This window comes from Catharus ustulatus, chromosome 12 (genome assembly GCF_009819885.2).
Source record: "Catharus ustulatus isolate bCatUst1 chromosome 12, bCatUst1.pri.v2, whole genome shotgun sequence".
Classification (NCBI taxonomy): domain Eukaryota; kingdom Metazoa; phylum Chordata; class Aves; order Passeriformes; family Turdidae; genus Catharus; species Catharus ustulatus.
Window position 1 is genome coordinate 20285833 of NC_046232.1, and position 12548 is coordinate 20298380.

At 39.1% G+C, this 12548-nt stretch overlaps 1 protein-coding gene across 2 annotated transcripts in view; it reads left to right on the forward strand.

Annotated features, from left to right (window-relative positions):
* The window catches only part of IQCH (IQ motif containing H), a 57138-nt gene that overhangs the window by 16275 nt on the left and 28315 nt on the right, over positions 1–12548 (forward strand). For both annotated transcript variants that reach the window (XM_033070525.1, XM_033070526.1), the window contains 4 exons: positions 2011–2093; positions 4084–4259; positions 7175–7447; positions 10853–11041. In XM_033070525.1, the coding sequence (XP_032926416.1) occupies positions 2011–2093; positions 4084–4259; positions 7175–7447; positions 10853–11041 (721 nt within the window). The remainder of the gene's footprint in view (positions 1–2010; positions 2094–4083; positions 4260–7174; positions 7448–10852; positions 11042–12548) is intronic.

The following is a 12548-nucleotide window of genomic DNA, read 5'->3' on the forward strand; positions in this document are numbered from 1 at the left end:
AGGGAGGGCAGGGATTCACCAGCACTGAATATTCCTCATAATTTTATAATAATATTCCTCATGATATTATAATAATATTCCTCATTAAATCTAATGGGGTCATGCCACTGGAAGTTCATATTTTGTCATTTCATATATTTGATATGAACCTCCCTGTGAAAAGCACACTGCTGGCATGGATCTGCAGAGCCGAGCAAAATGCAAATTTGAATTTATTTCATTGCCACAAATAATTCCTGTGATCATTTTCCTGAAATCATTTCCAAGTGATGCTTGCATGTTGGGTTTTTTTGGCCCAGTTTTTTAATCCCAGTGTTTTCAAGAGGACAGTTCAGGGTAAGGAAATCAGGTAAGGAAGGAAATGAGGCTGACATTTAAAGGCTTTGAAATTTTTAGTGCCTTAAAATTGGGTGAGAGAACAAAATGAAACCTTGAGACTAAAGTTTAAATACTCAGAGCAAGGTTTATTTCTAATTACTGGAGCTTAATACTGTGGCAGTAAAAAAAAAAAAAAAATCATATTTTTAGTTAGATGAGTTCTCCAAGTGCCTGGTACCTCTGTGCTGACTGCAATATGTAAGTTTGGTAAGAAATGACCAAAAATTAAACTGGAAATTTGAATTTCTCTGTATTTTCTCATGTTCTGAGTGCCAATTTCCACAGCACCTTAGAATGCTGATCACTTGTAATAATTGTGTCTGTAATTAGCCTGGAATACCCACTCTGCTGTTTTCTACATGGAAGCACTGAAATACTGAGCTGATTTTGGCTAAATTAAATTTTCCATGAGTTCCTGATGATTCTCCACGTGGAAATTTAAGGATCTTGTTCATGGATCAGTCAAGATTTTATACCACACACTGAACACTGGGATTAATCCTGATGGACCCAACAATTCTGTCACTGTTTTTACACAACCACCACAATTCCTTTCTAATCACAGCAATTGGAAAATTACAGGTTTCAAAATGACAGTTCCAGTGCTGCTTAATACTATGGGAGTAAAAAATAAATAAATCAATATATTTTACTTAGATGAGTTCTCCAAGTGCCTGGAGTCTGTGCTGACTGCAATATGTAAGTTTGGTAAGAAATGACCAAAAATTAAACTGGAAATTTGAATTTCTCTGTATTTTCTCATGTTCTGAGTGCAATTGCCACAGCACCTTAGAATGCTGATCACTTGTAATAATTGTGTGTAATTAGCCTGGAATACCCACTCTGCTCTTTTCTACATGAAAGCACTGAAATACTGAGCTGATTTTGGCCAAATTAAATTTTCCCTGAGTTCCTGATGATTCTCCACGTGCAGATAAATGGAAATTTAAGGATCTTGTTCATGGATCAGTCAAGATTTTATGCCACACACTGAACATTGGGATTAATCCTGATGCACCCAACAATTTTTACACAGCCACCACAATTCCTTTCCAATCAGAGCAATTGGAAAATTACAGGTTTCAAAAGGAGAGCTGCAGTGCTGCTGTCATTTCCTGCAGTCCTTTTGGAATTGTGATAATCCAGGCTCAGACAGGCTGTCACTCACCTTTCCTCTGCAACAAAGTGAGCAGGTAGCACTGAGACATCTCCTTAATGAAGTGCTTTTGGTGCCTTTTATCTGTGTGAAGCACAAAATTACCGAGATTCTTGCTTAATGATGGTGTCATTTTTGAATTTTTTTTTTTTTTTCTCTCCCCGTGTTTAAAAAAAAAAAAAATATCCAGCAACATGAAAGACTTCCCAACAAAATGGGCTGCATGGTTAAATTAGAAAATTCTGTAGGGCTGTAACATTCAGGTCTGTATTTAAAATGACAGAAAAACGTGAAGTTATATCAGTAATAAAAATAAATCCAGAAAATGTTGCAATGAATATGTGAGATTTGAAATTGGGGTGTTTTTTCAGTTTTTTTGAATCCAGAAATCTGATTTTTAAATTTTTTTATTTTTCCAAATCTGTACCAGGAGTTTTCTGGCTGCAGTTTGAGGGGGGCTCTTCCTTGTTTTCCAGGATATTCCCAACACACCGTGAGCACATCCCAGACCTTGGTGTGCAGCAGAACCTGCAGCTGGGGAGGCTCTGTGACATCCTGGGTATGTCACATCCTGCTTTTCCATCATTCCCCAGCTGGGACTGAAACAACACAAGCAAAACAACAAAGCAACACAAACACTCCTTTTTTTGTTGTTGTTGTTTGTTTTTTTTTTTTTTGGGGGGGGGTTTTTCTGGTTTATTTTGATTTTTTTTTGATTTTTTTTCTTTTTTTTCGATTTTTTTTTGTATTAATATTAAATATAGAGCACAGCCAAGCTGAGAATGCATTTCCTGGCCATGATATCCATAAATAAAACCCTGCTGCTCCCTTGCAGCCCTGTGCTAAGGTAGAGCAGCCTCACCCTGGCCCTGCTGAGCAGCACAAAGTGCTGAAAATGAGGGAGCTGCTCCTTCAGCCTCACACTGAGACAAAGATGTGCTGCACAACAGCAAGCCTTTATTTAAACCAAGTTTTTTTTTTTAATGAGGCAAAAGGCATCTATTTAAAAGTTTATTTTTTTTTTTTCCTGACAGGCTTCTTTTAAGGGTATTTATTTAGCAGTGACCAAGTTCCTTGGCTCCCTGGAATGACATATTTTACATGATTCATATATATTTCAGGATCATGATTATTTTATAAATGCCATTTAGTGAGTTTGGAACAAAAATGTATTAGATCCAGAAATTTACAGTTGCCTAAAATAATAATGTAATTGCCTTTATATATTATCTAGGCACTAATATTGGGGTTTTTCCACTGTACTGTTTTAATTTTTTTTTCATTTTTCAACATGGATTTTTTGGCTTTTAAATGATAGAAACTTAAAGGGACAAAGTCACACAGTAAACAGACTTTTTTTTTCTCACGTCTGAGCATGAAAATTGGTTCTGCTGTAAAACAGACCACGAGGAAGATACAAACCAGTGAAATATTAATTAAATGATGAACTGGATCAGGTGCTTTACCTGTGCCTGGCAGAGGAGCACTGAGATTTTCCATTTGGGTTTGGTTTTTCTTTGGAAAAGCTGGTGGTGACCTCCTGAGTTCAGCTGTCCCTGGAGCCCAAATGAGGAGAATTCATCTCTTTTTGGGCAGTGCTGCAGCTTTTTATTCCCCAAATTCAATTTTTCACCTGAATATTGACTGGAATGTTGCTGAACTCTTCTATTGGTTATTTTTAAAATTATCTGGAAAATAATTGTATAAAAACTCTGCCTGTGGGCTCTGTGGTATTTCAGTGCCTCAGGTGAGTTCTGGCCTCACATTTTTAATGTGAATTATTTCCCTGGCAAAACAAAGTCAAGCAATGGGATCTCTTATTCCTTCCCAACATTTGGCTCAGGGTTTCCTTACCCAGCCCTTGCTTTGTGCAGTTATCCCTGGCACACTAAAACAATGAAAGGCTTCCCATGATTTGGATCCAAATCTTGGAGTTCTCTTTGCCTATTGATGCTTCAATTAATTCATGAGCTCATCTATTCACATTTGAGCAGAACAGAGTGGTTCAAACCTTCCAGAACTGCCTGTAGTGCAGATTTTCCTTGTGTGTGGACACAGCCCTTGAGGCCAAGGTGTTTTCCATGAGGAAAAGCAGATTTGCAGTGCCCAGCAATGGTTATTAATGATCCCCCACCGTGAGCTTTTGTATGGGCAGCACAGGGCCAGGAGCAGCCCGTGGAAAATCCAGGCAGCGTGGAAAATTGCAATTTCCTCAGCTGAATGGCTCAGTTTTAGAATTTACTGGCATTAATGGGATATTTTTAAAGCATTGATGTTAATGGGAGTGGGGCTCCCAAATCCCCCTGCACCACTTCCCAATCCTGCCCCCAATATGTTGTGCAGCTTGAATCCCAGGGAGCAGCTCTTCCTTTGGCTGCCCTGCCTGCAGAGCAACACAGCAAAAAGCACCAAGATTAGGGAATGAAACCTCATTTTTCTTTCTTCCCAGCACACTTTATTTATTTTTTTTTAGGCAAGTTGTTGTTGGGGAGGGCTGGGATTGCTGTTGGGGTTGTTTTACCTTTCTCCCTGTGCCCCTTTTGTTTCAGATGCCAACGTGGACGTCATCTACATCTGCCCCCTTGCTCTGAGTGAGGACTTGCTGCACTATTACAATAAACTCCTGGGTCTGCAGGCAGCTGTTAGATCTGGGAACCCTGAGGACATGGCTGACCTGCAGGACAGGTTCAAAATTCTCACCCCTGAAGCTATAAACAGCTTCCCTGTGAGTTTGTCTTCTAATTACTACAGCTTGAGGGATGCAGTAAAATTAAATTGGAAATTTTATAACTTGCAACGCTCTGGTTCACATCAGTGAAATATTATTGCAAGTTTAAGGGCTTTACTGATTAGACTACTAGTTAGAGCATTGGAAATAAATATCCTGCTTTAGCTTTATAGACTTGCTTGAGATAGTCCTAGATTGGCTATTTGGAGGCTCCTGTCCCTCCTGACTCTGTGCTTGGGACTGGGAACTTGATAGATTTATATCTCTAAGCAAATCATGGCAATAAACCATTCTTATTACTCAAAACTTGATCTCTGGCTAGCCCAGCATTCAATCATTCCTGTGTTTGCTGTGCCTCTTGCAGCTAAATCCAGTGCAGAGCTCCTTAAACAGCAAGGCTTCAACAAAGTTAGGTAATAATAGACAAATAGGAGTTTCAGATCAGAATAAATAAATATAAATATTAGCTCCAATAATGCAGAAGTGATAGTCCAGATTAATAATTAATAATAGAGAAATACTGATTCCAAACCTGTCAAGCCAGGTTTAAATCCATGTGCTAAAACATGTTCTAATTAATGTACAGTGTGTACAGGGTTTCTGAAAATGCTGCAGTGCAGTGGAGACTTTTCACAGTGAATAATTGTTTTCTATTGTAAATATTCAACCTACAGTGTCTTGGCTGAGGTTTGATTTTTCTCAAACTTTGTGGCACATTTTGGGACTTTGCTTGAAGCTGCTGTTTTTGCTGGTTTTTTTTCTTTTTAAATTGCACTTTGACAGCCATAGCAGGTTTTTTTTTTTTCCTCTGGATTATTTTTCCAGTATTAACTCCCAACTATGAGTGCATTAATGCCAAAATCTGTCAGGAGAAGATTTGAGGTGAACCAGGTTGAGGTAACCCATGGCTCTTTAGTTAATGTGCAGAATCCACCTTGTTTTCATTAAACCTGTGTTCACCATTAATAATTCATCTTTTAAAATGAATATATTCTCTGCTCAGAACAGCTCCTGCTCATCCCTTGGCTTCAGGGACAGTTTGGGCTGTGCAAGGCTTTGAGCTTTACAGGTTCTTTTAAAGGGTCTTTCTCCTGGTTTATTGAATAAAAAGCTTTTATTGCACCTAATGGATCAGAATTTATTCCCAATCAATGGAAGTGTGGCTCAGGGCTCCCTTTAGCAATTCCAGAAGCACAAATCAGCCTTGCACGTTTTCCCTGCTATTTTGGTGGGGCTGGAAGGAAGGAAAAGGAGTGGGAAAGGCACAGCTGGCCCTGATCCTGATCGAGGTGTGTCCCAGCTTTGCTCTCCTGCTGATCCAAGGTCAGATCTGGGATCTTGGGAGGCTCAAAACAAAACAAAAATCAACAGGTTTGATTGTTGGAGAGCCAAGAACTTTGGTTAATCCCATATCCAGCTGGAATCCCCCAGTTCTGCTTTTCCCTTCCGTGTATCCTGGCAGCTCTGGCACTTTGGAAAATCAGGGATGGAGCAGCTTTTACAGCCTGACCTCCTTAATTAGGTGTAAAATCCATTATTGAGGGACACAAAGCTCATCTCCTCCCTCAGCCCCTCTCTGGCCCCAGGCTGGGAATTGATCCTGCTCCCTGCACCACAACTCTGGAGTGCTCAGGTACAGGGAATCCATGGGGCAGAACTTTAAATGGTTTGGTTTAAAAATGCTGCAAGGAGAGCTCCAGCTATTCCTGTTCTTTTCATCCTTCAGCTTCTGTAATTCTCTTTTTTCTGCTGGAGCTTTGGAGAGAGTCCCATTCCTGCTGTCCTTGCAGGGTGTCCAGCTCCTTTACAGAGAGGTTTGGTGTGAGAAAACATCGAGGGACTGACAGAAGGGGAGTCCTTGTGTTCTTTTCCAGCATCATCCTCCCTGTCCAAGCAAGGATTTCTACTCAGTCCCTGGCAATGAACATCCAGGACTTGGAAGGAAAATATTCTGTGTTCTTCAGTGCTGGAAATCCCTGGCAAATCCAGGGTTTACATTATCCTGAAAATACAGGGATACTTTCCTATGAAAAATGAGATGAAATCTCAATAGGAGGATGGTTTTCTTCTCGTTGGGATTATGATTTGTTCATGACAATTTATTGCAGTGGATTTCTCAATATTTTTTTGGGAAAATAATTGGAATGTATGAAAGCCATGCATAGAATATGTTGTTTAAAACATTTTTGAGGTTTCACTTGCCATGAGTGATATTCTGAATTTAAATTCAGAGGATGTCATGAGCTGCTTGTTCAGCAATAGATCTTTTTTTGGGAAGAAATGAGAGATTGCTTCAAAAGTTGGAACTTTGTATTTTAAGCAAAAAAACCCCAAACTATTACAGAACTGCCCCCTCTCCTGCAGTGGTCCTTTGGATCAGCTCTCAGAGCAATGGAAATGTGCATCCCCAGTAATTTAATGTAAGCACCAAAAGCTTTTGTAAATCAAAGTGGTTTATTCTCAGAGAATCACTTCAACTACCACTGAACTGTATGTGAAATACATTCCCTGCTACAGGGAGGGGGGGATTCTTCATTTTTTATATTGATTTTTAGGAGCTCTGGAGTTGAACCATGCCAGGAGTGTTGCTGAGATGAATCACTATTATCCAAAGGGCAGCAGCCTCTCTGCCTGTGTGACAGAAGGATAATTCCACATGGATCAGATAAATACAGATGTGGAGTAATTAGTTCTATTCCCAATGAGGCCATTTCCACCCCACTAAAGATGTGCACGATTATGGAGCCTCACCCCAACAGCTTTTATCAATTTAAACTGCTAAGCTACAGGATAGGTCATCACCCAGGCTGCTATTAATAATGCATTTATTGTGGGCAACGTGAGGAGCTGGGGGGAGGGAAAATAAAACAACACAACACTTTTCATTAAAATCCATGCTCTCTTTTTTGCAGGAGCACCACCTGTGCCTGGCCACCGTGCTCAGGTACAGCCCCAGGACCATGCAGAGGCTGCAGGCTCTGCTCCAGGGCAGGGATGCCTACGTGGTGGGGGGGGTTCCCCACCTGGATGATTTGGCTGTGGCTGATGAGCTCCAGGTGCCGTTTTTGGGCTCAGAGCCAGCAGTGGCTCAGCTCTACAGCACCAAGTCTGGCAGCAAGAGAATCTTTGCCAGTGCTGGAGTGCCAACCCCTCCTGGAGAGTGGGACATCCACAGCAGGGAGCAGGTGAGCTGGGACCAGCCTTGGTGGATAACTGTGCTACTGGAGATGTTAAACCTGCAGTGTCCTGGCTGAGATCTGGTTTTTATCAACCTTTGTGGCACACTCAGGGCTTTGCTTGAAGCCCTGTTATTTTTGCTATTTTTTTGTTTCTTTTTTAGCTGAACTTTGACAGTCACAGCAGGTTTTTTTCTCTGGATGTTGGGTTATTTTACCAATAATAACTCCTATCTATTTTCCCAATAGTAACCTCCCATCTTTTTTTCCAATAGTAACCATTTTGTAATACTTACTATGGTTTTTTTTCCCCAATAGTAATTTCTATTTTTTTTTCCCAATAGTAACTCCCATCTCTTTTCCCAACAGTAACTCAAATTTATTTTCCCAATAGTAATTCCTATTTTTTTCCAATAGTAACTCCTATTTTTTTTTCCAATAGTAACTCTCATCTTTTCCCAATAGTAACTCCAATTTTTTTTCCAACAGAAACTCCCATTTATTTTCCCAATAGTAAGTCCCATTTATTTATTTATTTATTTATTTTATTTATTTATTATTTATTTATTTCTCCAATAGTAACTCCCATTTATTTGTTTATTTATTTATTTCCCCAATAGTAACTCCCATTTATTTATTTGTTTCCCCAACAGTAACTCCCATTCATGCACTTATTTATTTTCCCAACAGTAACTTCCCTTTATTTATCTATTTATTTATTTTCTCAATAGTAACTCCCATTTATTTTTCTAAGAGTAGCTCCCATTTATTTTCCCAATAGTAACTCCCATTTATTTATTTATTTTCCCAATAGTGACTCCCATTTATTTTTATTTCCCCAATAGTAACTCCCATTCTTTTTTTATTTTCCCAATAGTGACTCCAATTTATTTATTTATTGTTTGTTTGTTTGTTTATTTATTCCTTATTTATTTATTTATTTATTTTCCCAATAGTAGCTCCCATTTATTTATTTATTTATTTATTTATTTATTTCCCCAACAGTAACTCCCATTTATTTTTCTAAGAGTCGCTCCCATTTATTTTCCCCATAGTAACTCCCATTTATTTATTATTTTCCCAATAGTGACTCCTATTTATTTATTTATTTATTTATTTATTTATTTATTTATTTATTTATTTTCCCAATAGTGACTCCAATTTATTTATTTGTTTGTTTGTTTATTTGTTTGTTTGTTTATTTTTCCAATAGTGACTCCCATTTGTTTATTTATTTCCCCAATAGTAACTCCCATTTATTTATTTATTTTCCCAATAGTGACTCCCATTTATTTTTTTATTTCCCCAATAGTAACTCCCATTTATTTATTTATTTTCCCAATAGTGACTCCCATTTATTTTTTTATTTTCCCAATGGTGACTCCCAAACCCTCATGGCTTTGACCAAGCCTTGGGTGAGGCTGGCTGCATTTTTGGCTCATTTCAATGCAGTTTGTGCCCAAAGCAGGAAGGAAAACAATTCCTCTGGGCTTCTCCATGGGCTTGAGGATGTAAAAATGTTTGGGCCAATATTTGAGAGAGTTTGTGCTGCTGCCCCATGAAATGAATCCGTTTCAGCAGGGACTGAGGATGCACATTTTCCAAACCCCTTGTTCTAAGGGGAAGAAATGTCCCTTCAGTCCTGTTCCAGCTGAGCATCTTGAGTTTTACCTTGTCCCCAACCTGTCAGTGCTAAATTCACCTCTCTGTGCATGACCAGTAGGAAAATAACAAAATCCTGCTGAACTAAAATTACAAAGCACAAGAGGTTTCTGTACTTTCATTTCACATCTTTATTTTGCAGCCAGTTCCTCAGTATTTTATTCTCTAAGCTGAATTTGCAATTTACAATGATCTAAGTATTTATTTTTAAAACCACATTTTATGGTGGTGTTACTTCTCATCCAGGAAAATAATCATTGCTGAGGTTTTTTTGTAGGTGCTTCTGCTTCTTCAAGAGGCTTTTCACATTGCTTTGGTTTTTATTAATCACCTTTAGCACTGAGCAATCTAAGCTACACAAATGCATTGCAACTTCTCCAGTAGATGAAATAAATATATGATCAATGACCTGCAAAACAGCTCTTTGATTTATTTGATTCACGTAAATTATTTAACAATACTTCTGGTTCATCCCACAGGGTTATGGAATTTCTCCTTCTGTTGTTTGCTTGTATGAAATATTGACATTTTAGGTTAAATAATCAAAGTGAGGTGACACCATGGTAAAGCACAATTCAATTTTCACTTAAAGATAGCACATAATTCTTTGTGATTGGTACAGTCCTTACAGGATTATTGATCCTTTTCATTACTGTAGGGGGAGCCCTCAAGAAAAACACATTTATGTGATTCTCAAAAGCCACAAATGGAACACATGTAATTGTATTTTAGGTCAATCTTTTTTTTTTAAAAAAAAAAAAAAAAGAAACAAAAATCCCCCAAATTACTCTGTAAAATGTAGAAGGCTCCAGCCAATGCAACAAGATCTGAGAATACTTTTAGCAGGTTCAAAGTCATTTGCAGTTTCTAAGAAGCTAATTGCATCCTGCACCAGCTGGGCAAAAGGCATTTGGAAGCCATTTAAATCTGTGTACATACACAAATAAATAATTAGCATTTTATAAAGCCTGCCTGGTACCTCCTCCGTGCATTTATAACCACGGAATGCACTCTCCAGCAGGAAAATTTCCCAGCTGTTTGGCTGGTGTTACCCTGGCACATTTCTGCAAATAGCATCGTCCATCCCACGTTGTTCCCTGTCACAAACGGTTATGGAGCAGTTCTGGTGATCCAAAACCTCAGACAAAAAACAAACAAACAAAAAAAACCCCACCTGGGCAAATTCCTTTGTGCAGAAAACAGGGGTGGAGGCTCCAAAGGTGCTTTTAATCCATACTCAAAGAGCACCAACAGCTCTGAGAAAATTAAACAATATTTAGGAAAAAATAAAGCCTCAGACAAAAAAAACCCAAAAAAACTAAAAACCAAAAACAAACAAAAAAAAAAGAAAAACAACCAACCAACCAAACCAAAAACCACCTGGGCAGGCAAATTCGTCTGTGCAGAAAACAGAGATGGAGGTTTTAAAGTTGCTTTCAATCCATACTTAAACAGCTGGGACAGCACCAAACAGCTCTGAGGAAATTAAACAATATTTAGAAAAATAAAATCTCAGACAAAAAACCTCCAAAAGTACCTGGGCAGGCAAATTCCTCTCTGCAGAAAACAGGGATGGAGGTTTTAAAGTTGCTTTCAATCCACACCCAAACAGCTGGGACAGCACCAAAAGCTTTGAGGAAATGAAACCATCTTTAGAAAAAATACATGTTAAGCTCAAAGTTTTGGGGGCTGGAAGTCTGAGGAGGTTTGGGGCTGTCCCAGTGTGAAGGATTTTGTGTCCCTGCCCTGCAGCTGCTCCGGGCTCTCAGCCAGCTCGTCCTGGACCACTGGGAAGTGCAGCGCTGGCTCTTCAAGGTGGATGGGGAGCGGGGAGGAGATGGCACTGCCTTCTGTGATGTCATTTCCCACCTGGAATGTCAGCCCTGGATCCAGAGGGAGTGGCAGGGACACCCCGAGGTGTGCAGGGACAGCCAGGCTCGTGTGAGTACCCAACTGCATCTCCTTTATTGGCTTGGCCCTGGGATGTTCCCTGAGATCCCTCCTGCCTCTAAATCTCTTCCCTAAATCTTTCCCCCATTTTTCATTTGAAGGTAAGTGTTGATATCACAGCCCACAAAGCAACAGTAAGTAATTCAAATAAAACAGGGAAATATTCCAAAATACAAAGGAATGCCTGGCAGCCAGCTGGGGGTTGAGTTGTGTAGTAACACTTTCTGTGCAATAATGGGCAGCTTTTATAAGCTTTTTGTATCAATTTAATAATTTTATTTTTTTTTAGGTAAAGTGAGGACATAGAAAGGAAAGTTTATAGGCAGCACAGCCTAATCTCTACCTTGGAAATTACTGAAACAAAGATTAATTGGGATTAGATTAAAATATCTGAACACCACTCATTTGAAATCATACAACCTGATTGCTTTTTCAGCTGGTTTTCTATGGATTATTTTTCCTGCGTGTTTTGCCTCACTAATAACTTTTAAACCTTGAGGTCTTGGTGATCATTGAACTCCTGCAATTTTCATTACCAGGGTGTTTAGGTGAGAGCCATCTATAAAAATCTGACTAAGGGAAACATCAGAGCACGAGCTCAGGCACTCCTGGGTTCCCAAGAATCGCCAGGATTGAGAGGCTGGGAGATGATGCATTTGCACTGCAGAAAAATCCATATGAAATCACACTTCATTATTCTGGCATTGCAAGAACTATTTGTAGTTTAAATATTCATTGGTATTTAAATGTGTTAATTTCAATAAGCATTTGATATTTCTCTATATCTTGCCAAATTCATTCCTAATGTAATGGTTTTAAAGCCAGAAGGAATGTATCCAGAAAAATTGTTTAATTTACATAAACTACTCATTATAGCTCCTCTGATTTTTTTTAATTCAATCAAAAGGGTTTGAAATTTGGGGTTGATTGAATTATATTGTATATTGAAATTTCAAATTGGGCTGATTACAGTTGTGCTGCGTTTGACAGTAACAAAATAATTCCACATTATAAAAGTTCCTGGTATAAAGCTGAAGGGATAATTTCTCTGATCTGCAAGTCAGGCAGGATGAGGCAGAAAATCCATCTCAGTGGGACACAGAGCTCAGGGTGTATCCAGGACAGAATCAGGAGTCACCAGCTCCAGTTCTGAATCCCTGATATCCCTGGCATTCCCCATTTGCCTTTTTAATTCCTTCCCTAAATGCTCCTGCACAAAGGACACTGTGAGCCCTGACCTCCTTTGCTTTTTCCTTTTAATCCATTTACCTCGAGCTTGGATTCAACCAAAACATAATAAATATAAACATGTTGGAAGTTGGGAAATAAGGATGGAGTAATGAATTGATCTCATTTCCCAGACAAATCCAGGTCAGTACTGAAGTGAGAAAAGAGAAGCTCTGGGTTCCTCATGGGATGGACAGGGATGGACAGGAATGGGAAGGGATGGACTGGGATGGACAGGGATGGGCAGGGATGGACAGGGATGGACAGAGAT